Source organism: Mauremys mutica, chromosome 7 (assembly GCF_020497125.1).
Source record: "Mauremys mutica isolate MM-2020 ecotype Southern chromosome 7, ASM2049712v1, whole genome shotgun sequence".
Classification (NCBI taxonomy): domain Eukaryota; kingdom Metazoa; phylum Chordata; order Testudines; family Geoemydidae; genus Mauremys; species Mauremys mutica.
Genome location: NC_059078.1, coordinates 29,509,150 through 29,532,993, shown reverse-complemented (window position 1 = coordinate 29,532,993; position 23,844 = coordinate 29,509,150). Strand labels below are relative to the sequence as shown.

The following is a 23,844-nucleotide window of genomic DNA, read 5'->3' as shown; positions in this document are numbered from 1 at the left end:
GCAGTGGAGGCCGGGAGCTGCTTGTTGGGTTTGATATTTCCTTGCTGAGTCTTTTTCATTCACAACAAGCATCTCCCAGTGGGCTTTCCTTCAAACGCACCCCTGGACCAGTAACCCAAGGGCCAAAGATTTAAGTGCCACTTGGTTTCACTTCTAACTTGCTACCTATCACCCTCATCCCTCCGTGTGGATGCGCATGTCCCAGGATGAAGGTGCTCTTTCCCCAGTTCCAGGAGGTGTCGGAGGCCAGCGGGCAGAAGAGGAGGGCATGGGAGACATGGGACCAGGGTGCCACTGATACAAAAGGGGATTGGTTCATGCATGGCCAGGCCCAGCCCCTGCAGACTGGGTTCAGTGCACTACAGCTGCCAGCTAGTGAAGCTACTCCTCTGGTACCAGGGGCGTGGAGTTGTGGCTGTGCTACAGCAATGTGTGTGTGTGTGTGTGTGTGTGAGTGCACGCACACTCCCTCGACAACACAACCAACCCACTGCCCCCCCACACCCATACTCTCCACTCCATACACACTATTCCCAATAAAAAATACACCCCTCCAACAACACCCCTGACACTCACACATCCTCATATATCCCCCCACTCCCTATATCCACCAACAGTCCACCCCCCATTCCACAACTCTGTATCTGCCCAATGCCCCCCATGCCACATACACCCCCCCAACACCCTCAAGTCATATACCAACCAACACCTACACCCCACCCCTCAAACACACACATGAGCTGTCTCTACTTGTTGCTTTTAATTGTCTCTTGAGACACAAGACACCATTGGTAGAAAAATATTCTTTGAGTGACAATAAATAGCATAGAAATGGCAGCTCCAACAATGAACACTGTGCAGTCCAGAGCACGCCCTGCGGTTCTGGAACTTGGGAGTAAAAAAAACCAAACCAAACCAAAACAACCAGTCCTGGTTCTTGGCTGGCCAGCGCTGTACAACCCTGCACACCTGAGGTTGTTCTGGATCAGGGAGTGGGTTCTAGAATGATTGGAGGGGCAGTTTGCAATGTTCAGGTGAGTTCTAGAATGAGGGAATTCTGGAACTGTCAGATGGAGGTCTAGAAACAACAAGAGAGGTCTGGAACAGCTGTGAGTATTCTCAAATGAGCAATGGCAGGCTAGTACAGCTAGACCGGTTCTAGAATGAACAAGTTTTGCTAGAATGGTCAGTCAGAGTCTAGAATGAGTGCCTGTTGAACTGGGACTTCTGGTTAGGTTCTAGTATGAGACCATGAATGGCTGGGGGGATTCTAGAGCAATCCAGAAGGAGGTCAGGAAAGCTCTAGTACATTCCAGGAAAAATGCAGCAAGCACAATGAATTTTGGGAAGGTTGCCCCCTCCTAAAAGGGGTGCTCTGGAACAGACAGGAGGGGGCTGTGGGAGGGTTTGGGATGGTTCTGAAGCACAAGGACATTCTTCTGCAGTGATGGTAAAGGGATGGACAGGCTCCTGACTTGTGAGTAAAGGATTCCAGGGAGACCTGGAATAATCAAACACCAATGGCAGGGAAGGTTCTAGAATGTCACTGAAAGTTCTAGAGCTGAGGAGGAAATTCCAGATGGGTGTGAAATAATTGGGAGACTGGAATGGAGTGGGTGTGTGGGGGTGTGTGTGGCGGGGGTGCTTCTAGAATTATCTAGAATGACAGCGAAGGTTTGAAAGTGGAAAGGGAGATTCCAGATGTCTGGAATGAACAAGAAGTTGGGATAATGGGGAATAGTGCTAGAATGATCACAAAGGTACCACAGCTGAGGTAAATGGTTCCAGAAGGGCCTGGGTTGACAGGGAACAGTTCTAGAATTGTCTGGAACCACATGGAAGGTTCCTGGTCATGAGGCCGGTTCTTGAGCAGGAAGAACAGGGCTGGGGGAGCCGTGCCTGTCAGAGCGCCAGCAGGGTTGGGGAGTTGAGGGAGTCAGACGATTGGTCACCACTGCTGCTCCCACGCCGGTGGGCAGAGCTGCAGGGCTCAGGTGGGAAGGTATGGCCAGCAGGGGGCTCCCCTTCCCCTGGGGCAGGATAGTTGAAGATCAGACTTGGAGTGAAGGGAGTTAGCGAGGGTGTGACCATCAGGGTGGGGGTGTGCAGGGCCTCAGGCTCCAGGACCCCGCTGGGGGGAAGGCTGATCCGTGGGGGCACCGGTGGTGGGGGCCGACGTGGGACTACTGGGGGAGGCTCCGAGGACTCCTGCTTGACAGGGGGTGGGGCGGACGGCCCCCCCTGCTCCTCCTCTCCCGAGGACTCATCCTGCACTTTGCACACTGGCCGGTGGGCCTCCAAAATCAGCTCAAGCCTCTCCTTCTGCTTTTGCAGCTCTGCAATCTCCTTCTGCAGGCCTGACTTCTCCTCCTCCAACTGGTCCGTCTCCTGGGGGCGGGGGGGAAGAGAGATCAGGGGGAGGCAGGACACTTGGGTTCTATTCGTGGCATGGGGAGGGAAGTGGGGTCTAGTGGTTAGAGTCGGAGGGGCTGGAAGTCAGGAGCTGTGGGTAAAATCCCCAGCTCTGGGAGGGGAGTGGGATCTGGTGGGTTAGCACAGGAGAGGATGGGGGATGAGATGCCTGGTTCTGTCCCCAGCTCTAGGAGTGGGAAGGGCACATCTTGCCCAGCAGCCATCACAGTTCACGTGGCTTTAATCCCATCTCTTGCAGAGCCAGGCAGGGTCAGAACTTGCACGGGCAACCTCCAATGAGAACTGAAGGGGGAGTCAGCAGGGGGACTGTCCCCTCACAGCCAGGGCTGGCCCCAATGCCCCTGCATGGTGCTGGGGGTGCTGTGCTGCAGGGAGTGCTGGGGGGACTCAGTAGGGGGTGTTCACCATTTGCAGACAGTCCGTTAGCTCTTTCCTCCGGTTCCGGCACTTTGCTGCAGCCAGTTTGTTCCTCTCTCGTCTTACCCTGCGCCGCTCCTCTTCCTCGGGGGTCATCTGAAGTGGGGGCAAGAGAGGGGCAGGGGATTTCAAATGAGTGACACTGATGCCATATCTATCCCCTTCTATTCCGGTCCATGGACAACTGCCAAGGACCAGGTCCTTGTCAGGCTTTCACCCCAAGGAATAATACCCACAGGGATCCCTCACAGTGCATTAAAGATGCAGCCACCTCTGGGGTGGGGCATGGGGGGCTTCTTATACAGGGATCCATAACTCAGTGCTGAGATGAGACTGGGCTACTTTTCTAGTTCAGGTGGGGGAATTAGCTTTGGGGGAGGTATATAGGGATAGGGGGGAGCGGAAGGGTCATTTTGGGGACATGGCAAGCATCCCCAAGAGTTAAAGTATGGCTTGGGGGAGCCAGCCCTCTCTGGCCCCGGAGGCTTCCGATGCTGCCTAGATTCCACAGGCTGGGGTGGTTGGGGAGGGAACACTCCCAGTATGCTGCTGGCCCCAGTGCCCCTTCCCTCTGAGTCATCCTGTGGCTCCATGACTCAGCATGCTGTCATTTCCTCTCCTGCCTGCCCCCAGGGTGTGAACCCAAACGTCCCAGCCAAATCCCAGCTTGAATGATTCCCTTCTAAGACTAGAATGGGGTCTAGTGATTACAGCAATGGATCTGGGAGCCAGGGTTCCTGAGTTCTAGTTCTGGAAGGGGAGTGAGGTCTAGTGGTGAGAGCAGGGGGGCTGGCAGCCAGGGCTCTGGGAGGGGAGTGGGGCCTAGTGGTGAGAGCAGAGGGGCTGGCAGCCATGGCTCTGGGAGGGGAGTGGGGTCTGGTGGTCAGAGCAGGAGGGCTGGCAGCCAGGGCTCCTGGGGGTTATCCCCAGCTCTTTGTGGGGGGACAGTGCTCCAAACTGGCCTCGCTAAGCATTTGGAGAGCTCCGGATGGACAGTGCCCTGTGTCCTGCCTGCGGTTCCAATGTTAGCCACTAGGTGGCCCCGCTGCCCTGTGGCGTTTGGGCCGGGGGCCCAGCCCTAGGGCACAATGAGTGCCAGCCACCCTTACTTGGTTCTTGTGGGAGAAAGGGCCTCGCCCCCCACCAGCCCAGGTGAAACCCCGCTCCCCTCTTCCAGCCACTGCGAATCAGGGGGCAGCCTCCCACTGTCCTGGGGATTTGGAGTGGGAAAACTGAGGCACAGAGCAACACACACCCTGGATTCCTGTCTCCCACCCCTCCCCCGCTCTAACCGTCTACACCCCACTCCCCTCCTGAATCTGCGGGTGGAACCCAGGAGTCCAGCCTCCCAGCCCCCTGTGCTAGGCATTCGCCCCTCCTGCCCCCACTCCAATAACTGCCCTACTCACATGCTCACTGTGCCTCCGACGTATGCCAGGGGTGGGCCCAATGGTGCGGATGACGCCTGGGCGGGCCCCGGCAGGGTAGGGGCCATAGGGGCGGGGGTATGGGGCAGCTGTGAAGGAGGAGGGCGAGGAGCAGGTGTTGAGCATTGTGGGCCGAACCATCCACTGCAGGTCCTGGCTGGAGGTGATGGTGTTGAGGCTGGGAATGAAGCTGGCAGCTCCTGCGCTTGGACCTGGTGGGAACTTCTGTGCAGACAAGAGGAGGCAGCAGTTAGAGGAGGCCGGAGGCTGGGGGAGGGGAGCTGGGTGCATTGTAATCAAAGAGGGTTCCCCATTGCTATGGGCTGCACAGGGGACAGGACTGACACACGGAGCAGTTCTGGCTGCAGCTAGCGGAGGGCAGCACTGCCAGTATCACAAGGGCACCTGGTGCTTCCGAATAAAGATCCCCATTGCCATGGGCACCCGGGCATGGGGGAAACATTCCAGCCTGCAGAGGGGGCTCTGGCTTGGCTTAGGGGCCAGCGGTGAATTGCTCCAGGAGCAAATCCTGGGTCACCGGCTGCATTCAGTCTCCTTGTGACCTCAGAGATCCTTGGAGGCAGCATGTCTAGGATGCAGGGAGGGAGGGGCTGGGAATCAAGACCCTTGGGTTCTCCTCCAAGCTCTGGCAGGGGAATGGGGTGTAGTGGGTTGGAGCAGGGAGGCTGGAGTCAAGTCACTTGAGTTTGCCTTCTGACTCTAGGAAGGGAGTGACATCTAGTGGATATGGGGTGGGTTGGGGGGGGGGCTGGGAGCCAGGACTCCTGGGTTAAATTCCCCACTCTAACCCCTGACAACACTGGAGCTCAGGTGAGTCATTACATCTCTCCTTGGGGAAGGCTCCCTAGTGGTACAATGGGAAAACACGGAGAAGCAGAAAATAGAAGAACAGGCTGATGTTCATAGTCGGGGAAAGGAAAGAATTCCTTGCCCCATGGGACTGGTGGGTGAAACTCTGCCCTGGGGGATGCAGGAGATCAGACAGGTGATCAGAGCGATTTCCTGGCTTTAAAGTGACTGGCTTTGTGAAGTGAGGGAAGGGGCTGCTATTTAAAAAAAACAAACAGGGAAATTCCAGGTTTACATTGAGGGAAAAAAAACATTTTGTTAATGGAAATTGCTAGTGTCCGGCTGAGCAAGTGACTGGGCAACAAAATGGCAAATGAAATTTAATGTGGATAAATGTAAAGTAATGCACATTGGAAAAAATAACCCCAACTATACATACAATATGATGGGGGCTAATTTAGCTACAACGAGTCAGGAAAAAGATCTTGGAGACATCGTGGATAGTTCTCTGAAGATGTCCACGCAGTGTGCAGAGGTGGTCAAAAAAGCAAACAGGATGTTAGGAATCATTAAAAAGGGGATAGAGAATAAGACTGAGAATATATTATTGCCCTTATATAAATCCATGGTACACCCACATCTCGAATACTGTGTACAGATGTGGTCTCCTCACCTCAAAAAAGATATTCTAGCACTAGAAAAAGTTCAGAAAAGGGCAACTAAAATGATTAGGGGTTTGGAGAGGGTCCCATACGAGGAAAGATTACAGAGGCTAGGACTCTTCAGCTTGGAAAAGAGAAGACTAAGGGGGGATATGATAGAGGTCTATAAAATCATGAGTGATGTTGAGAAAGTGGATAAGGAAAAGTTATTTACTTATTCCCATAATACAAGAACTAGGGGTCACCAAATGAAATTAATAGGCAGCAGGTTTAAAACAAATAAAAGGAAGTTCTTCTTCACGCAGCGCACAGTCAACTTGTGGAACTCCTTACCTGAGGAGGTTGTGAAGGCTAGGACTATAACAATGTTTAAAAGGGAACTGGATAAATTCATGGTGGCTAAGTCCATAAATGGCTATTAGCCAGGATGGGTAAGAATGGTGTCCCTAGCCTCTGTTGGTCAGAGGATGGAGATGGATGGCAGGAGAGAGATCACTTGATCATTGCCTGTTAGGTTCACTCCCTCTGGGGCACCTGGCATTGGCCACTGTCGGTAGACAGATACTGGGCTAGATGGACCTTTGGTCTGACCCGGTAGGGCCGTTCTTATGAGCCTGGAGACGACTTCAGAGGTCTGATGGCAGGTCAAATACTTCACTGGGGCTCAGGACTCCTGGCTCCTGCCATAGACCTGGGGAAGGGCCTTTCACCTCTTAATGCCTCCACAGATTATATGGCCAGAAAGGACCATTGTGATCATCTAGTCTGAGCTCCTGCATAGCCCAGCCCCTAGGACAGTCCTGAACTAATTCCTGGGTGAACTAGAGCAGACCCGTTAGAAAACCATCCCGCCTGGATTTCACAGCTGCCAGGGCTGGCGGTTTGTCTGTTTGGACTGAGAGATCTTGGGGGGCAGGGACTGTCTCTTACTGTGTGTCCACAAAGCACCTGGGACAATGGGATCCCCCTCCCCTCTCAGCCCACAGTCCCTAGGTGCTGCCCTAATGCACATGCTAACCAGGAAAGAGGTACAGCTCCTCCGAGTACAATACACTTTACATCATTGTAAAGTGTCCCTTTGCCATTCAACACGTGTCCCCAGGCCCCCAATGAGGCTTCAGAAGGTTCCATATTTAACACCCCTCCCTTAATCCCCTCCCCCATTATTGGATCTGACAGTTCACCCTCTGTGACAACATGGGGATTTTCCGTAACATTATTATGAAGCCTCTGTGTTCCTCAGTTTCCCTCTGTACTTTGCATTGCTGCCCAGTGGAGGAAAAGGGTTACATCTGCTTTTGGGGGCAGTGCGGATGGGAGGTACCGTGTGGGTGCTGCCTGGCCCACAGGGAATGGGTCTTTAAGGAACTGATTGAAACGGACCCAGACCAAGAGAGGGACCAAAGAGACAATGGAAGCACCAACAATTATGCAGCAGAGGGCAGCTTCCGTGGGTGGGGTTGTGAACTCAGCTTGGCCCTGCCTGGAGACAAAGAACTCGGAGGTCACCAGTAGAGGCTAAAGAGTCGGCTTCTGGACCAGGGTGGCTGCTCGCACCTGGGATTGATGGAGGGTCAGGGGGGAAAACCAGAGTCTGAAATGGAATTGCCTACAGCTGGGCTGGTGGGTTGCTCTGGCTTGGCCGGATGGACTATGTCTTAACCTGTAGTTCTCTGTGCTACCCTAAGGACTTCCAGTGCTGGGTTGCAGGTGACTAAAGGCCCCGCCTGTTTGGCAAGGGCTGTCTGGCGTCACTGCACATGCATCCTGAGGTGCATGAGTCCCTGAAGAGTGGCAAGCCTCTGCTTAGGAGTCTGTCTCAGCTGCACTGGCTGGGCAGCACACCCAGTGTGTCGCAGGAGGGCTGGAGCCCAGAGGCTCAGCCTTAGCGGTGGCATGGCCCTCCCTGAAGAAAAAGTGGGGCCCATTGCTGAAGCGGTTCCTCCAAGAGCCTGTTTAAAGCCGGGGCCCAGCCCTGAGCCTGTAGATCTGTGAACCCTCCCACCCCAGTGCTGGTGTGTTGTGGTTGGAAATGCTGTAGGTGAGCTTTAGCTCCCAACAGTCAATCAAGGAGTGGGTGGGGGAGATTCTGTGGCCTGCGTTGTGCAGGAGGTCAGACTAGACCAGGGGTAGGCAACCTATGGCATGTGTGCCGAAGGCAGCACGTGAGCTGATTTTCAGTGGCACTCACACTGCCCAGGTCCTGGCCACTGGTCCAGGGGGCTTGCATTTTAATTTAATTTTAAATGAAGCTTCTTAAACATTTTAAAAACCTTATTTACTTTATATACAACAATAGTTTAGTTATATATTATAGACTTATAGAAAGAGACCTTCTAAAAACATTAAAATGTATTACTGGCACGCAACACCTTAAATTAGAGTGAATATATGAAGACTCGGCACAGCACTTCTGAAAGGCTGCCGACCCCTGGACTAGACAATCATAATGGGCCCTTCTGACTTTAAGGTCTATGAGTCTATGATTCTTAACCCACCCTGCTGACCTTGGGATTTTAAACCCAGAATCGGTGCAGAGGCTTCTCTTGGGGTTAAACTTTTGGGGGTCATGGGGTAATCCAAATCCTGAAATCCCCATTTTACAGATGGGGAACTGAGGCACAATCAGCAGCGAGAGGGATCTGCCCTGGTTCACAGAGCAAGTCATAGGCACAGAACCCAGGAGTCCTAACTCCCAGTCCCCTATTCTTCCCCCACACCCCCAACAGTAGACTCGCCTCACCTCCCAGAGCTGGGAATGGAACCCAGGAGCCCTAACTATACCTAGCTATTAGGCCCTATGTCACCCTGGCAGTGCCCCCTTTAAGCCCTCAGACAAAGCCCCTTCCATCCCATACTCAGCCTGTCTGAATCAATACAAAGCTGTTCTGAAGGCCTTTACAGCTCATGTTGTCTCTGAGCATGACGGCCAGTCACTGGCTGGGGGGTCCTACCCTCCCATCCCAAAGGCACAGGCCCTCATAGGCTTTGAGAGAATCCCCACCGGTGATTGGCAGTATAGTGTGTAGGATACACAGCTACATAGTCAGTATTCCATTCAGCAGGGGACAGAGTGGTACAGGCAGAGCAGCTGGTTTGGTGCAATAGGCAGAGGGGCAGATACCTTGCTAGTGCCATGCCATGCCCACTGTTTGCCTCCTACCCAGATTTAGGAGTGCTCATGTGGGTTACTTATTACATGAATGGAGCCGAACAGGAAGGTTTAGAGTCACTTCCCAGCCCCATCACCTTTTTAGGAACTGGTGAATGTCAGGGGCAGAGCTCAGGCATGGGGCAAAGGAATTCAGCTCCTTGGAGCCAGGATCAAGGGACTGGCAGGCTCAGGGGATGGAGAATGGGATACAGGACCCTTTCCTTTGAGTGGGCACCAGCTCCAATCCAGTCCCCATGCTGCAAGACAGGCTGGCTAGGGGGATGGGGTTGGGATATGGGGTCTTCCCTTCTAGAAGACGCCAGCTCGGATCCGGCCCCAGAGCCCAGCATGACAGCTGCTTCTGTCCATGCCCACTGGGTGGCCCCCATGTAAAATGAGTTTGCTCTCAACATAGTGCATGGGGCCCGTCCCCACCTCAGCACTACCCAGTCCTCTTAGCAACAGAGAGACCAAGGGCTCAATGGGGCACAGAGACCGAGCACCTGCCAGGTGACAGAGGGCTCTGTGCTGCCACTCTGGGCACACACTGGTGATTTCAGCTCCCAGGGCCACTGAGTCACATTGATCCACATGCAGGAGCATGCCAGAGAACAGCAGGGTGTGTGCAGAAATCCTGCCCCAAGATAACCCTCCCTGTGTCCTCCCCACCCCTTGACCCAGTTTCCCTGGCCCAGTGGGTCCCTCCCCACCTCTGGCGTCACGTCCCAGCTCACTATGCTGCGTACTGGTGCAGCCCAGCCCTGGGGCAGCAGACTGGCCACGCCTTCTGTGTCAGACAGAGAACACCCCGGGGAGATACTGCCCCAGGGACTGGGGACTCCCCCAAAACACAAAGGGGGCTGGGCATGGGAGCAGAGCTTCCCAGGCACTGATTCTTGGCTAAAAAGAACAGGAGTACTTGTGGCACCTTAAAGACTAACAAATTTAGTTTAGCATGAGCTTTCGTGAGCTACAGCTCACTTCTTCCATTCTATGCATCCGAAGAAGTGAGCTGTAGCTCATGAAAGCTCATGCTAAAATAAATGTGTTAGTCTTTAAGGTGCCACAAGTACTCCCGTTCTTTTTAGGGATACAGACTAACAGGGCTGCTACTCTGAAACCTGAATCTTGGCTGCCACCCTACCTAGGGCTAGTGGTTAGAGAAGCTGGGTCTGGGAGCCAGGACTCCTGGGTTCGCTCTGGGAGGGGAGCGGAGTCTGTTGGGTTAGAGCAGTGGGGGCTAGGAGCCAGGACTCCCGGGTTCTCTTTGCAGCTCTGGGAGGCGAGTGGTGCGTGGTGGGTTGGGGGAGGGGAGGGAAGCTGGGCGTCAGGATGCCTGGGGTCTCTATCCCCGGGGTGGCAGCTGTTCACAGGGGGCCGGCAGGCACTGCAGCTGGCTTTGGGGTGGGGCTGGCAGCTGTCGCAGGGGCGCCCTTATGCAAGAGGAAATTGCTGAGGAATCTTGGCTCCCTGGGACACAGGCTGGGGTGAGTGGAGGGGCCACCGGGGTGAGCGCAGCCCGTGACTCAGCCCCGCCGGTTCTGGTGACTCACCCGGCATGACTTGGCACCGGGAGCGGGGTGCCTCGGGAGCCAGCGGAGGGGGGGGGCAAGAAGGGAATTCCCCGATTCGCTCCCCATCTCCAGGTCTGTCCTGGTGCCACCTTCTGCCGTAGCCTGGAGCCCCAGCCCCACCCGCCACAACACTCATCCAGCCGCTGGGGGAGGCGGGTGTCTCACAATTTGCCAGCGGGGGAGGGCGGGCGGGGGGCTGGGAGTGTGTCCAGCCCTGGGGTCTGTCTACCCCCCCTCACACATACACACAGGGCTACCTGGGTCCCCACCGCTGGCTCCGGACAGCCCAGAGAGGGAGGAGAGTCTTAAACTCTGCCCGGGGAGAACTGGCAAAACAGACTGGCCTTGACACCCCCGTTTTCAGCCCTGGGGCTAACCTTCCGGTCCCGTCCTGCGGGGCACGGAGGTGCCAGGAGGTGAAGTGGGTGCCCAAGAGAAAGGGGAGCAGAGCTGGCACAGAACTCAGGAGTCCTGGCTCCCCCCCGCCGGCTCTAGCCCCCGAGCCCCCGCTTCCCTCCCTGAGCTAAAGCACCGTGCGTCGGTCAGCCCACAAACCCGCTAAGGATGGACACCCTGGTGCAGGTGCTTCCGCAGCCCCCTCCTGGCTGGGATAAACTGTGTGCCATAACCCCTGTAGGACACCTGGCGAGGAGTCCCCTCCGCTGGTACAGGTGACTTTGGGGTGTCTCCCTGCAGCTGCTGCTATGTGGCTGGGCGGGGGGCAGGGACACGGACACCCCAGGCCCGCATAGCGCCAGATCACTACAAGGGTTTGTGACCCGGGCACTCAGGCAGCAGCGGACGAGGGGAGCTCCCCCCCCCCCAATCGCTCTGCGGTAGAGCGCCGGGTGGGGGAACCCCCTGCATTCCTCAGCCATCGGCACGCGAGTGCCTGCGTGCGGGAGGGGGGAGGGAGTCAAAGCAGCGGCCGCCACGCGGTGGGGTGAATCAACCCAGAGTATTAGTCACCCCCCCCACACGACACAGAGCGAGAAATGAGAGGGCAAGAAAACAGCCGGGGAAAGGCTGGAGCAGGCCGGAAGGGGATCAGTGACTGGCGAAATAGGGCAGAGGTGGCTGACAGTGCCCAGGGGTGTGGAGGAGCAAGGGCTGGACAGAAGGAACGGGGGTGTGTGGAGATAGAGGGTGGATGTGTATGGACAGCTGAGGATGGGGACGACTAGAGACTAGATTAGCCACAGGGGTGGGGATGGGGACAGCCTGACAGACAGTGGGGGCCAGGGGCGCTGGGACAATTTGTACAGTGGGGGAGCTGAGAGCCATTGAACCAAAATGTAACCCTGGATATGATGAGAACCACTTCAAGCCAGCCCCCCCCCCATCACCCCCTAGTTCCAGCACCTGCGGCAGGAGGGGTGTGTATGGGAACAGAGGGACAGACAGAGGAGGAGGTGTGTATGGGGGCGGACAGACAGGGGGAGGTTTGCATGGGGACGGGGAGCAGACAGCGGGGGAGGTGTGCACCGGGGCGGACAGACAGACAAGGGGAGGTGTGCACCGGGCCGGACAGACAGGTGTGCATGGGAACGGGCAGACGGAAGGGGAGGTGTGCACCGGGGCGGGCGGACAAACGGACGGGGAGGTGAGCACCAGGGCGGGCGGACAGACAGGTGTGCATGGGAACGGGAAGACGGAAGGGGAGGTGTGCACTGGGGCGGACGGGCGGACGAACGGGGAGGTGTGCACCGGGGCGGGCGGACAGACTGACGGGGAGGTGAGCACCGGGGCGGGCGGACAGACGGGTGTGCATGGGAACGGGCAGACAGGGAGGTGTGAATGAGGACGGACAGACGGACACAGGGGAGTGTGTGTGGGGACAGACAGACCGACCGACCGAGCTCTCGGCCCTTTGCCCCGCTCGCCCCTTACCTGCTGCGCTGCTCCCGGAGTCCCTGCGGCGGCGGCCGGGCCCATGCTGCGCAGGGCAGGGTGCTGAGGGCGAGGGTTGTACGAGGATCCCGGGCCGTCCGCACTGCCCGCTCCATAGTCCCTGAACATGCCTGGCTCTCCGCTGGGGCTGTGCTGTGCCTAGATCAGTCCGGCGAGCGCCTCTCAACTGCCTCCCGCCTGGTTACTTTTTTTATGAATGGGAACTCCGGGGCCGCCTCACTTGAAGCTGGGGGAGGGGAGGGGCGAGTCCCACCCCGCGCCCTTTTCAAGCCGTCGGGGAAGCAGGGAATCCCCTCTCCAACAACCCACCCCCGCGCCGCGGGGCCCGCTTCAATTAAGATGCACTCTTCTGCCCGGAATCAGAGTTTCGTCAGCCCCTAAAAGACCAGCAAAGTCAATATTTCCCCCCTGGTCTAAATCTATTTGGTACGGTCCGGGGATTGACTCAGTGCTCGGTGACGTAGATATCCATATATAGTGTGATTTCCTCCGGCTTGCTGTGCAATAGTAAAGGATTCCCCTCTGTGTTTGTTTCCAAGCTCTGTTTGTTCAAGATGCGTTTCAAGGAATCCGGCTTAAGATAAAAATACGCCCCCCCCCCCAGTACTACAATAACAACACCACACAAACACCCACACCTGTACACCACCACACACATCCTGAACCTCACACACGCCTGTACAACCCCCGCCCCCCAAGTACCACAACCCCCCCCCCGACACACACCGTATTACAGCACACGCCCTGTACACCACCACCGCACACATCTCTGTACAACACACAGCTGTGCAACAACATACCCATCGCTGCACAACCGCACACACTGCACAACGTCATGCATCGCTGTGCACACAAAAATACACAGCCTGCACAACGACGTACACCCCTAAACAAAGACAGACAGACACACACACATCAGGTCAGGTAGTTTGTTTTCACACGTCAAAGATGCAAAGACACCCCCCCGACTTTTCCCTCCCCAACATGCTGATGCAGTAAATGAATTTCGGGGCTGGGTAGGACCCCACGGGCAATGGGGGGCCCGGGCCAGGACACTCCAGGAGCCAGGGGGCCTAGGAAAGGAATTCAGAGAGACAGAGAGAGAGAGAGAGAGAGAGAGAGAGAGGTGAGCAACAGGGGCCTCCGGTTGGTCCAGAGATAGGAAAGTGTCTGGATGAGGTGGCTAGACAGACCAAGGAGTGTGTTGGGGGGAAGGGAGAGAGAGGGTGTGTGTGAATGGATAGATGGGGGTGTGCATGGGGATGGGTGGATAGAGGCGAAAGTGGCACAGGGGATGGGGGCAGAGGGTTCCTGTGACCATGCGGAAGGGGGGAGTCGGGGGGTAAGAGTCCCTGTGACCCTACAGGGGAAGGTGGGAGACAGGGGCAGTTTATAGGTGGGACCCTGCCCCTCTGCACATGCCAGGCACTGCCAATTTCTGGGGCTGAGCAGCTGGGCCAGACCCAATGAGATTATGGTATGCCCTGTGAATCCCCCCAATACCCTCCCATCAGAAAAGAACCCCCCCAACCCAACACAGGCAGGGACCTCTGCAATCTGGCTGCCCCCTCCCCTCTGTAGTATCACGGAGAGCCCCTGCCCCCTGCTCCTTGAACAGAGACGCTGATCCTGGCTCCCCCACCCTCCCTGATGAGAGCCTCAGGTTACTCCTCCCGCTAAGAAACAAGCCACTGGAAGATACCCTAGCATGGAGAATGGAAGCGTCCAGCTGGGAGTCAGGACTCCGGTATTCTGTCCCCAAATTTGGTGGTGGTGGTGGGACTATTGGGTTAGAGCGGGGGCTGGGGCCAAGACACCTGGAAGGGAATGGGGTCTAGTCGGTTAAAGCAGAGGGGGCTGGGAGTCAGGACTCCTGGGTTCCACACACAGCTCTGGGAGGAGAGTGGGAGCATTGGTTTCTCTCTCTCTATGAGTGGGCTGCGGGGGTGTAAATTCCTGACACAGCAGCCTCTGGTCACCTTCAGAATCAGGAACTGAAAGCGACTACCAGTGAAACTGCCAGGGCTGGGCTCCCTGCAGAGAGTGAAAGCATGTCCCGCAAGGCAGGCTCCCGACAGCCACAAGGAGCCTGACAGTGTTCGTTCTCTCTCGTTACTGGTTGGAGGCTCCAGGGAGATTGGGACCCCAGGCACTGCACAAAACACAGCGAGAGACAGGCGGGGAGGGGGGCGGGAAACTAAGGCAGAGAGGAAGAGACTCCCCTAAGGTCACACAGCAGGTCATTGGGAGAGCAGGGAATGAAACCCACGGGTCCTGGCTCCCAGCCCCCCCCCTCGTTTTAACCACTAGAACCCCCCCTCCAAGTACCAGGGGTCCTGGCTCCTCCCCGCAAGCCTCAAAACAAACAGCTCTTCTGGGAGGTGGCCACAGGGTGGGGGTCCTGTATCTGTTCCTGTTCCAGGCGCCATGACCCCACCCCCGGGAGGGTTAACGATCCCTCTCCCCAAGGAACGGGACAGGATGTGAGACACAGGAATGTGGATGATCTCATGCTCCCGGTGACTAACCTGGCAGGAATGGGGGGCAGAGAGCAGCCAGCTGGCACCTCGCCACCAGCCTTGGGGAGCAATGAGAGGTCGGGGGACATGGCTGGCTCCCACCCTGGGTACTGGCCCCCCTGCTCCCAGTATTAAACCCTGAGCACAGGGCAGTGGTGTCACCACTGTTCCCTGGGGACTATCATGGCACAGTTGCTGGGAGGCTGCCGGTTGGGGCTGAGGGGCACTAGCAGAGCTGAGTGGGGGGAGCCCAGGACTGGGATAGCAGGGGGATGCAGTCTGGCATTGGGGGCACTAGCAGAGCTGGGTGGGGGGAGCCCAGGGCTGTGATAGCAGGAAGCCGCAGGCTGGCACTGGGGGCACTAACAGAGCTGGGGGGGGGGAGCCCAGGGCTGGGATAGCAGGGGCTGCAGGCTGGCACTGAGGGCACTAGCAGAGCTGGGTGGGGGGAGGGGAGCCCAGGGCTGGGATAGCAGGGGGCTGCAGGCTGGCACTGAGGGCACTAGCAGAGCTGGGTGGGGGGAGGGGAGCCCAGGGCTGGGATAGCAGGGGGCTGCAGGCTGGCATTGGGGGCACTAACAGAGCTGGGCGTGGGGAGGGGAGCCCAGGGCTGGGATAGCAGGGGGCTGCAGTCTGGCATTGGGGGGCACTAGCAGAGCTGGGTGGGGGGAGCCCAGGGCTGTGATAGCAGGAAGCCGCAGGCTGGCACTGGGGGCACTAACAGAGCTGGGGGGGGGGAGCCCAGGGCTGGGATAGCAGGGGCTGCAGGCTGGCACTGAGGGCACTAGCAGAGCTGGGTGGGGGGAGGGGAGCCCAGGGCTGGGATAGCAGGGGCTGCAGGCTGGCACTGGGGGCACTAGCAGAGCTGGGTGGGGGGAGCCCAGGGCTGGGATAGCAGGAGGCTGCAGGCTGGCACTGGGGACACTAACAGAGCTGGGTGGGGGGAGGGGAACCCAGGGTTGGGGTAGCAGGAGGCTGCAGGCTGGCACTGGGGGCACTAGCAGAGCTGGGTGGGGGGAGGGGAGCCCAGGGCTGGGATAGCAGGGGGCTGCAGGCTGGCATTGGGGGCACTAACAGAGCTGCGCTGTGTGTGTCCCAGCCTTTCAAACTGCCTGGTCACCTTACTCCACACTTGAAAGCAGCAGCAGCTTCCTGCGGGTTCCTGGAGAGCAATGGGGCTGTGCGGAGGGGATTTCCACAGGCTCCCGCCAAATCATCAGCACGTGGCACTCACAAGTGCTTGTGGCTGCCAGGGATTTTGGCAGGGCCCTCCTGTGCCTATGGAGGGAATGGGAGAATGGGCCAAATCCCAAACAGGAGACAGCCGAGAGCTCTGTATACTCATCCACTTACTCACCCTTCCTTTTCCTCCTGACTCTACTCACTCTGGCGACTTGAGGTTTGGATCCTGGCCTAATGCAGCACAGATCCAGGGCTGGGATAACAAGTCTGGATTGAGTGGCAGCAGGAGAGATGGGGGGATGGATGGACGGACCCAGGGCTGTGATAGCAGGGGGACTTCAAGTCCCGAGTAGAGCGACCCGTGTGGAATTCAAGGACAACAGGGTACCAGTGTTGCCATCTCCTGGGACACTTCGAACAGCTCCCTGTATCCATGGGCCATGTTAACCCCTTGCATGCTAGAGCAGAGGAGGAACCCTGTGTGCTGCAGTGCATGGGGGAGAGGCTGCCTGAAGATCACCAGCCATGTGCTCAGCCCCACCCTCCCCCTAGCTGCTGAGTTGCCAGGGCCACTTCATGCAGTGGTTCCCAGGGGATATTCCTTCCTCCCCCACACCCCCACCCCCACCCCTACCCCTACCCACCTTAGAGACCTCCCTCTGCTCTGAGTCTCAAATACTGTCAGGCTGGGGCCCCTCAAGATGAGATGGTTCAAGTGCCATTGGCCTGGGGGATCTCTGCCCACCCCAATCTTGGAACCAAGGGCCGGGGTTGTCCTACACCCCCCCCAACCCCTCCCAGAGCTGGGAGAGAACCCAGGAGTTCTGACCCCCCCCACCCTGCTCTAAGCCAGCAGATCCCGCAGCTCTTCCAACATCCCAGTAAAACGTCTTCTCCGGAGCTGTGCCCTTTACCAAAAGCAGTTTTCCCCCCTGAGGCCCATTCCCCTGAGGCCCTTCCCCCCATTCCTACAGGCTTCATGTCCTGGCAGTGCTATACAGAATGCAGGGAGAAGATCCCTGGGAGCCAGGACGCCTGGGTTCTATTCCCAGCTCAGGCAGGCAGTTGTATGGCATCCCCTTAGCACCAGGGTAGGGCCCTCCTTGGGCTTGGGGCAAATGGTACCAGGATGGCATACTGGGTTGTTGGCACCATGCCCAGCCAGCGCCCTGTCCTGGAGCCAGCGGGAGCAGGAGGGAGCCTTCAACTCAATCTTCTCAGGGCTGGGAGATTCTTGAAGAAAAAAATCAGACTGGGTGAGACACAGAGCAAAGGAGGGAGCAGACAAGGAGTCTCTCTCCTCTTGGGGCACTGGCTCCACTCTGACCCCAGGCTGGCTCAGGGGATTGGGCAAGGGGCTACAGAGCCTCTACGGGGCACCAGGTCCAATCCAGGCCCAGGTCATTCATAACTGCAGGCCATTCCCAGCTCTGCTGGTGGATTGAGTTGTGGGCTCCCCTGGGGGCATCTGCATCACACCAGCTGAAGCAGAGAGGCCAAGGGCTGAATGGTCCAGTGACAGCCAACGCCCCTGTGGAAGGGGGTTGCAGCAGGCCGTTTGGGGAAGGGAGTCTCCATGCTGCTGCCCCATTTTAGGACAAGGAGAATCCCAGGTCCAGGAGCACCGAGTTGGTACTGACTGTGCCCCTATATCTGGCACAGCCCAGACCTCACCTCTTCCTTCCCCACAGGGCCCAGAGTCTCATCCCCCTCTGAATCACTGCAGGCCTCTGGCACCTTCCTCTGCCCAGGCGCCTGTCATTCCAACCCCATGAGCTGGGAGATCTCCAGCACCGAGAGAGATTTCCTGCCCCCCGTGCTCCCAGCTTGCAACCATCAGCCACTGGGCCTCAGCCAAAGCAGCAGGTCTCCATGCTAAGCAGAGTCTAGCTGGGTCAGTGTAGGGTAGGAGACCTGTACCTCACGGGGAGAGGCTCTCCAAATAGCCCCTCCCAGTGTCAGACAAACAGCATCCATTGAACAGGGAGGCTGCCAGCCACAAACCGGCACATAATGCACACTCATTACGGGACTGCAGACACCAACCTATGCAATGGTACACACCTAGTGTGTGAATGTACTTACACAGCAGCACTCACTCAACTACACACAATGATGACTGCACAGAGTCTCTCCTGATTTCACAATCATATGCAATGCCAAGTGCACATACAAACACAATTCCAATTGCAACACACTCACCTGGATACAGCTTGACAATTGCACAGACAATCACACTCAGCCAGCTGCACAGGAGCACACATGCACTGACAATTGCCCATAATCACACACAACAGCAATTGCAACACATGCCTTCTATGTGTGGATACACATTCTGCAACACCCCCTGCTCTCTTTCTCAAGTTCCAAGCCCACAGCAGCCTGTTCCCCTCAAGCCCCACAGCAGGGGGTCCTGCAGGGAGCAGGGTGGGAACTCTGACTGTACAGGGAGCTCCTAGCTATTCCAGGGGGTGCTGTAGGGCACAGCACAGGACAGGAAGGGGGCAGTTCCCATTCTCAGCTGGGCTGTGTGATTCCAGCAGGTGCAGTCTTGCCCCATCCCCACCCTCCTGGCTCTGACGCCAGCACCTGGCAGGGCTGACGCAAGCAGAGTGATTGCTCCATCCCCACTGCCATCTACTACAGATGGGGCAGAATAAAGTGATATTCCCCACCCATTGCTCCTTCCTAGAGGCCTCATATCTCAGTCCTGCCCCCAAAACCAGCCAGTCTTCCAATCTACTATTCTCCTTTGTTTTGCTGACAATATCCCTGAGCTCATGTCCTGCTTTGTGCTCAGACTCACCTGTCCCAGGGCCCTGATCCGAGCTGCAATGAGTGGAAGGCCCCTGATACCTCCCATAACACTATGCAGCAGGGAGCCAGGGCTATTCCCAGCCCCATGCCGATTACATAGGGGGTAACCCTGGAGGAATCTCAACCTCCTGCCACCAGGGGCAATGGGTGGTCACCATTCCTCTTTCCAGCCCCAATCCTTCCCAGGGGTTACCCAGCGCCAGCTGGAAAATGGGTCTGGGCTACATCCACCTTTCTCCAGCCTGGGCCCAATTTCTCCCAGCTGGGATGGTTCCCATCCCTACTAACTTCCCAGCTGCTTTGTGCCTCCCTCCCCACTAGGTTTGTTATGCCTCCCGTAACACCTGTGGTTGCTCTAGGGACCCCATATCCCCTCCCAGACCTCTCTTCCTGTCTCACTCTCCTTATCCCATTTATCAGTCCAGTCCCCTTTGAATTCACAGGTGGCTCTGATAATAAGGGGGGCTATAACACTGCATGGGGGGGGAAGTCCCCAGCTATCCCCTCTCCCCCACTCACACTCCTATTAACCTCTTGGGGCCCTGTTGAGGGGGTAGGGGATCAGTCTGCCCCCACCCCCACCCTGGCACATTAATTTCCTTGTGGCTGCCAGGTTCTCTCCTTTACGCAGTGCCAGCCCTGCTGCAGGCGGGGAGTGGTGCCAGGGCTTGACACACACTCCAGGCATCCTTGCACCCAGTGCCTTCTCAGCCTCACCCCATCACAGCCTTTTAACCAGGGTCAGCACTTGGAGGCTGATCCCAGCCCTGCTCCAGGGGGCAGTCCTGGGGCTCCCTGCCAGGCCAACCCCTGGACAGACCAGGACTGGGGGAGGAGAGGAAGGGGGCAGGTTGGAATGAGGAAAGGGAGGGACATACAGGGGGAGTGAGGGGGAGAAGAGAGGTGATGGGGGAAGAAGGAGTGGAAGGGAAGACATGGGAGAGGGGTGTGCGGGGTTGGGGACAAGCTGTGGAGCAGGCTCAGGAGTGGAAGGGGTGTAGGGGGTGAAAAAAGGGGGTGGGGTGCTAAAAGATACTGGGGGGGGATTGGGAGGGAAGGAGGGATACGGGGTTTCCCTGCCCCGTACAGCGAACCTTTGGCCTCTCTTCCCGGCTGCTCCCCCTGACTCCTTGCACGTACTGCCCCCGCCCGGAGCCTGCTCTCTGGCGCCACCCAGCGCCTCTGCGCTTGTAAAGCGGATTCACTTAATTTTTTACATTTCTTGCCCATTGGTGGATACAGACCCCGCCCCCTGCAGCTGGGTGGAGGACCCAGGAGTCCCGGCCCCCTGCTTCTATCCATTAGACCCCCCCTCATCCCGAGGAAGGGGAGGAGAGAAGCCCCACGAAATCCCTGGACTGGCCCCCGCACTCTGCCCAGCTGCAAGGGTACAGGGCTTCCTGCACGACACAAGCTGAGTCCCCGCCCACTATCTTCCCCAGCCGAGATCCCCCCCCCCCGCGGTCCGAAGTTCGCGCTGCCCGGACTCTAATTCGCGCTGCCGGAGATGAAGTAGGGTGGAGCCGGAAGCGGAAGCACGGCTCGGGCCTGGCCCCGCTGCGGGGTGGGGGCCGGACCATAGAGAGAGCGCCACGTCGGGTGAGCGCCAGGTCCGACGCCACCGAATCAGCTCAGGGACAGTGTGACAGAGGAGCCGGACGCAACCGACTCAACCTGCCAGGGGGAGCCGGAGGCGGCGTCTCGAGGCCAGGGGGGGTCCCCGCCGCTGCTCGCCATGCGGGTGCCTCGTCCGGGCCCCGGACTCCTGGGTCCCCTGCTGCTGCCGCTGCTGCTGGCCGGCGGGTGCGGGGCGCTCTCGTTCCAGCTGCCGGCGCAGACCCGCAAGTGCCTGAAAGAGGAGATGCACCGCGACGTCATGGTGACCGGGGAATACGAGGTGTCAGAGCCCGGGGCGCCGGGGGCCAGGACCGATCTCCGGGTGAGAGCCCCTAGGGATCCCCGCCGCACCCCCGACCCCTCCCCCCGTGGTTAGCGCTGGCTGCGGGGCCGCCCCCGGGGACCCCTGCCCCCTACGCTCGCCATAAGCTGTGCACCGCCCCAGGACCGCCCCTTTGTTCGCCAAGCCTTACCTCGGAGTTATGTGACGCCCTCCCCCAAGTAGGATATCAGGGATCCCCGCCTCCCCACTGGACACCCCATACTCCTGGGTGGAGGGGGCACACTACACCCTTATCCTCCTGGGGAACAGGATCATCGTGGGCATTGGGAGCCTGTTCCGGGGAGATGGGTAGTACTGTGGGGTCACAGTCTGTCCCCACCCCCACGCCAGGTCACAGACTCCTCCGGCCACCTGCTCTACTCCAAGGAAGATGCCAAGAAGGGCAAATTCGCCTTCACCACAGACGACTATGAGATCTACGAGATCTGCTTCGAGAGCCACGCCCAGTCGGGTATGAGGTCTCACTCCTGGTGCAGGGATTCTGCGTCCTGGGGGGCATTCCTCCCACCCCACAGCTCCCTGCCACCCTCATTTGGGGTCTCCTGCACTCAGCATGGCCAGGAAACGTGTGATCATGAGGGAGGCCTAGTGGTTAGCATTGAGGAGGGTGCTGGGGGCCAGGATTCCTGGGGTCTGTTCCTGGCTGTAGGAGGGAAGTGGTATCTAGTGGCTACAGCAGGGCAGGCTGAGAACCAGGATTCTATGGTTCTATCCCTGACTAGAAGGGAAATGGGGTCATGCACCAGCTCTTCCCTCCCCTGTGACAGTTATAACTTCTTTCTTTCATCCCTCCCTCCCCAGTGGGTTTCCGAGTTCCTGACCAGCTGATCATCCTCAACGTCAAACATGGGGTGGAGGCCCGGAACTATGAAGACGTGAGTAACACCCCCTTTGCATCCCCCACCCCCTGCAGCTGCCCCTCTGTCCTGTGCCTGATGGGGAAGGTGGGGTACCAGCAATCTCAGCCCAAGGACAGACTTGACAACATCCACCCAACTGGGCATGTATCCCCAGCTCTGCTAAAGCCAGAATTGTGAGGGTTCCCTGTATAAACAGCCCCCTGTGCCCCAGACCAGAGGCGTCCACATCTCAGCATGGTGGGAGGGATCCCTGTATAAACAGCCCCTGTGCCCAGTCCATAGATGGCTGTGTCTCAGCACCGGGCAAGAGATCCCTGTATAGACAGCCCTTATGCCTTACCCCAGAGGTGGCTGTCTCACTGCGGGGTGGAATTCTGCATCTCATTCCCACTGTCCCCACCCCCAGATTGCAAAGGCAGAGAAGCTGAAGCCTCTGGAGGTGGATCTGCGACGTCTCGAGGACCTTTCTGAATCCATCGTCAAGGACTTTGCCTACATGAAGCAGCGGGAGGAGGAAATGAGGGACACAAATGGTGAGGAGGCACCCCATGTACCCACTAGACCCCACTCTCCTCCCAGGGCTGGGGACAGAACACAGGAGGAGGGGACTGGGAGCCAGGACGCCTGGGTTCTTGCCTGTGAAGTGGCTGGAAGCCACTTGTGATGATGCGTTGGGGTCCCCTGTTCACCCCATGTCTGTCTCTCTCCGCAGAGTCCACCAGCACCCGCGTGCTCTACTTCAGCATCTTCTCCATGCTGTGTCTGGTGGGCCTGGCCACCTGGCAAGTCTGTTACCTGCGCCGCTTCTTCAAGGCCAAGAAGCTCATCGAGTGAGCAGCCCCTTGGGTGTGTCTGCCTCTCTCGCAGGACCCCCTGCGCTGGGCTCCCTTCCTGATGGCCCTAGAATCCACATCCAGCCTCTCTCAGCTCTCGTGGGAAGCGGCGCTTGCACTGGACATCTCTGCCTGTCAGGAATGGATTCTGGTGGGAAGCGGGGGTTCTGGCCCCCAGCAGGAATCCAACTACCCCCATGTTTAAGGATCCTGTAGTTAACAGAGGATCCAGTAGTGACGGCACCGTGATCGGGAGGGATTGGGTTGTAATTATTTTAAAATAAATAGTTAATTGGGATGCTGGGTTGTGATGGCATTTTGTGTGTGTGGGGGCGGGAAATCTTCCATCTCACCCCTGATTCCATTGGGAGCCCCGTCCCGTCATGTCCCTGGGATTGCTCTGGAGAAAACTGTATCCCCTCTATGCACTGCCTGCTGGGATGTGGCATGACAGATGCGTCCTGTCCCTGGCTTGGAGAGGGGTGCAGCTACCGGATTAGAACATGGTGTGGGGGAGGGGGGGCGGTTAGCAAGTTGCATGGGCCTGTGGTGCCCGTGCTCCACCAATATGAGAGCACGGGGGCCCGGCTCCAGTAAAGTTCAGGGCCGGGTCTCTCCACTGGCCCTGCTTGCTGCCTCCCCTGGAGCATCTCCCTAGCCCTGCCTGCCACCCCCGGGCAATTTAAAAGGGCCCAGGGCTCCCACCGGCAGCACAACGGGGCTAAGGCAGCTTCCTGCCCACCCGCTCCGCTTCCGGAAGCGGCCCCTGTGGGCACGTCTCTGCATGCTGCCCCTGCCCTGAGCTGTGGCCGATGGGAGCTGCAGGGGAGCAGCAGCATGTGGAGACCCCTCCGGCCCCCCACCTAGGAGCTGCTGCCAGAGGGGGGTGTGGGTCGCTTTTGGGAGCTGCCCGAGGCAAGCGCCGCACCCCAACCCCCTTCCCCAGCCCAGAGCGCGCACCTAAACTCCCTCCCAGAGCCTGACCCTCCCGCCCTGCTGCATCCAAACTCCCTCCCAGAGCTTAGGTGGGAGTGGGGGGTGGCCTGCAGGACTTGGACCCGCTCTGGGCACCACCAAAAATTTATACAAACCTGTCGCCCCTGGGTGGGGGAGGGAATGCTGGTTCTACTGGCTCTGCCATGGATCTGGACTCCAAGGTTCCTTTTAACACCCCCTCCCCCATGCATCTAAAGTCTCCACCCTGTCTAAAGCGTTGATGTGAAATGTTCCTTATCCTCCCTCCCTCGATCTTGGCTGGCTCCAAATCACCCATTGCTGGGGGTAA

At 58.0% G+C, this 23,844-nt stretch overlaps 2 protein-coding genes across 6 annotated transcripts; one reads left to right on the top strand and one right to left on the bottom strand.

The window, feature by feature from the left end:
• Positions 1-816: 816 nt before the first annotated feature.
• Positions 817-20,272, bottom strand: FOSL1 (FOS like 1, AP-1 transcription factor subunit). Of its 5 annotated transcripts, none has more exons than XM_045025409.1 (5): positions 20,001-20,272; positions 12,368-12,765; positions 4,260-4,502; positions 2,839-2,946; positions 817-2,388 (listed from the first exon to the last, which is right to left on the bottom strand). In XM_045025409.1, the coding sequence occupies exons 2-5, from the start codon at positions 12,494-12,496 to the stop codon at positions 1,903-1,905; spliced, it is 966 nt and encodes a 321-aa protein (XP_044881344.1). In that variant the 5' UTR covers positions 12,497-12,765; positions 20,001-20,272; the 3' UTR covers positions 817-1,902. The 5 variants fall into 5 exon arrangements, with proteins under 5 accessions (XP_044881344.1, XP_044881343.1, XP_044881342.1 ...); XM_045025408.1 differs by lacking the exon at positions 20,001-20,272 and adding an exon at positions 18,175-18,224 and having other exon boundaries at positions 12,368-12,929; XM_045025407.1 differs by lacking the exon at positions 20,001-20,272 and adding an exon at positions 16,265-16,678 and having other exon boundaries at positions 12,368-12,962.
• Positions 20,254-22,857, top strand: LOC123374961 (transmembrane emp24 domain-containing protein 10-like). The gene is made up of 5 exons (XM_045025411.1): positions 20,254-20,845; positions 21,197-21,317; positions 21,668-21,741; positions 22,133-22,259; positions 22,439-22,857. The coding sequence occupies exons 1-5, from the start codon at positions 20,642-20,644 to the stop codon at positions 22,558-22,560; spliced, it is 648 nt and encodes a 215-aa protein (XP_044881346.1). The 5' UTR covers positions 20,254-20,641; the 3' UTR covers positions 22,561-22,857.
• The last annotated feature ends 987 nt before the right edge of the window (positions 22,858-23,844 follow it).

What these genes read in the sequence shown, in the direction of transcription:
- FOSL1 (XM_045025409.1), bottom strand. Translation starts at nt 12,496, where the DNA reads ATGTTCAGGGACTATGGAGCGGGCAGTGCGGACGGCCCGGGATCCTCG. An exon ending in GTCGGAGGCACAGTGAGCAT is followed by an intron (nt 2,947 to 4,259) that starts GTGAGTAGGGCA and finishes CCCCCACTTCAG; the next exon opens with ATGACCCCCGAGGAAGAGGA. An exon ending in TAACGGACTGTCTGCAAATG is followed by an intron (nt 2,389 to 2,838) that starts GTGAACACCCCC and finishes CCCCGCCCCCAG; the next exon opens with GAGACGGACCAGTTGGAGGA.
- LOC123374961 (XM_045025411.1), top strand. Translation starts at nt 20,642, where the DNA reads ATGCGGGTGCCTCGTCCGGGCCCCGGACTCCTGGGTCCCCTGCTGCTG. An exon ending in CGAGAGCCACGCCCAGTCGG is followed by an intron (nt 21,318 to 21,667) that starts GTATGAGGTCTC and finishes CTCCCTCCCCAG; the next exon opens with TGGGTTTCCGAGTTCCTGAC. An exon ending in GGAAATGAGGGACACAAATG is followed by an intron (nt 22,260 to 22,438) that starts GTGAGGAGGCAC and finishes CTCTCTCCGCAG; the next exon opens with AGTCCACCAGCACCCGCGTG.